We start from the raw sequence: 616 nt of genomic DNA on the forward strand, positions 1-616 counted from the left end.
CTCTAGGCAGGAGTACTGTCTTTGGCCAGTTGGTTCGATTCCAGTCCTGTCAGGTCAGGTATCCTTTGTTCCTTAACCTGCTTGTGATGCTGAGCATTAATCCTGCCTTAGACTTGATCATCTCAAAGTTTTAATAGAAGAGTCCAATGAGGAAGGAATTCCAAAAAGCATGGTCTTCTTTTCTGATCTCTTTATGGGATAGAAGATCTTCCTCAGCCAAGGAGTTTCCATAAAGCCCCCTTCATGTCCCTGTTCCTCAGGCTGTAGATAAAGGGGTTCAGCATGGGAGTGACCATCGTGTATACCACAGATGCCACCATACCTGTGTCTGATGAATAGGAGGCAGAAGGCTGGAAATACACCAGAAAGACAGTTCCATAGAAGAGAGTGACCACTGTCAGGTGAGAGCCACAGGTCGAGAAGACTTTGTGCTTCCCCCTAGCAGAGGGGACCCTGAGGATGGTGTGGATGATGTGGGCATAAGAGACCAGGACACAGGTGAGAGGGACCACACCTGAGAGGGCTGCTTCAGCAAACATCATGACCTGAAAGATCTGCGTATCTGAACAGGCAAGCTTGAGGAGCGGGAGAAGATCACAGAAAAAGTGTGGGATGG

At 48.5% G+C, this 616-nt stretch overlaps 1 protein-coding gene across 1 annotated transcript in view; it reads right to left on the bottom strand.

Moving 5' to 3' along the window:
- Positions 1–212: 212 nt before the first annotated feature.
- The window catches only part of LOC115275845 (olfactory receptor 1G1-like), a 1,619-nt gene continuing 1,215 nt past the window's right edge, over positions 213–616 (bottom strand). Inside the window, exon 3 of the mRNA XM_029919613.1 lies at positions 213–562. Within this exon, the coding sequence (XP_029775473.1) occupies positions 213–562 (350 nt within the window). The remainder of the gene's footprint in view (positions 563–616) is intronic.

Source organism: Suricata suricatta, chromosome 13 (genome assembly GCF_006229205.1).
Source record: "Suricata suricatta isolate VVHF042 chromosome 13, meerkat_22Aug2017_6uvM2_HiC, whole genome shotgun sequence".
NCBI classification, from domain to species: Eukaryota; Metazoa; Chordata; class Mammalia; order Carnivora; family Herpestidae; genus Suricata; species Suricata suricatta.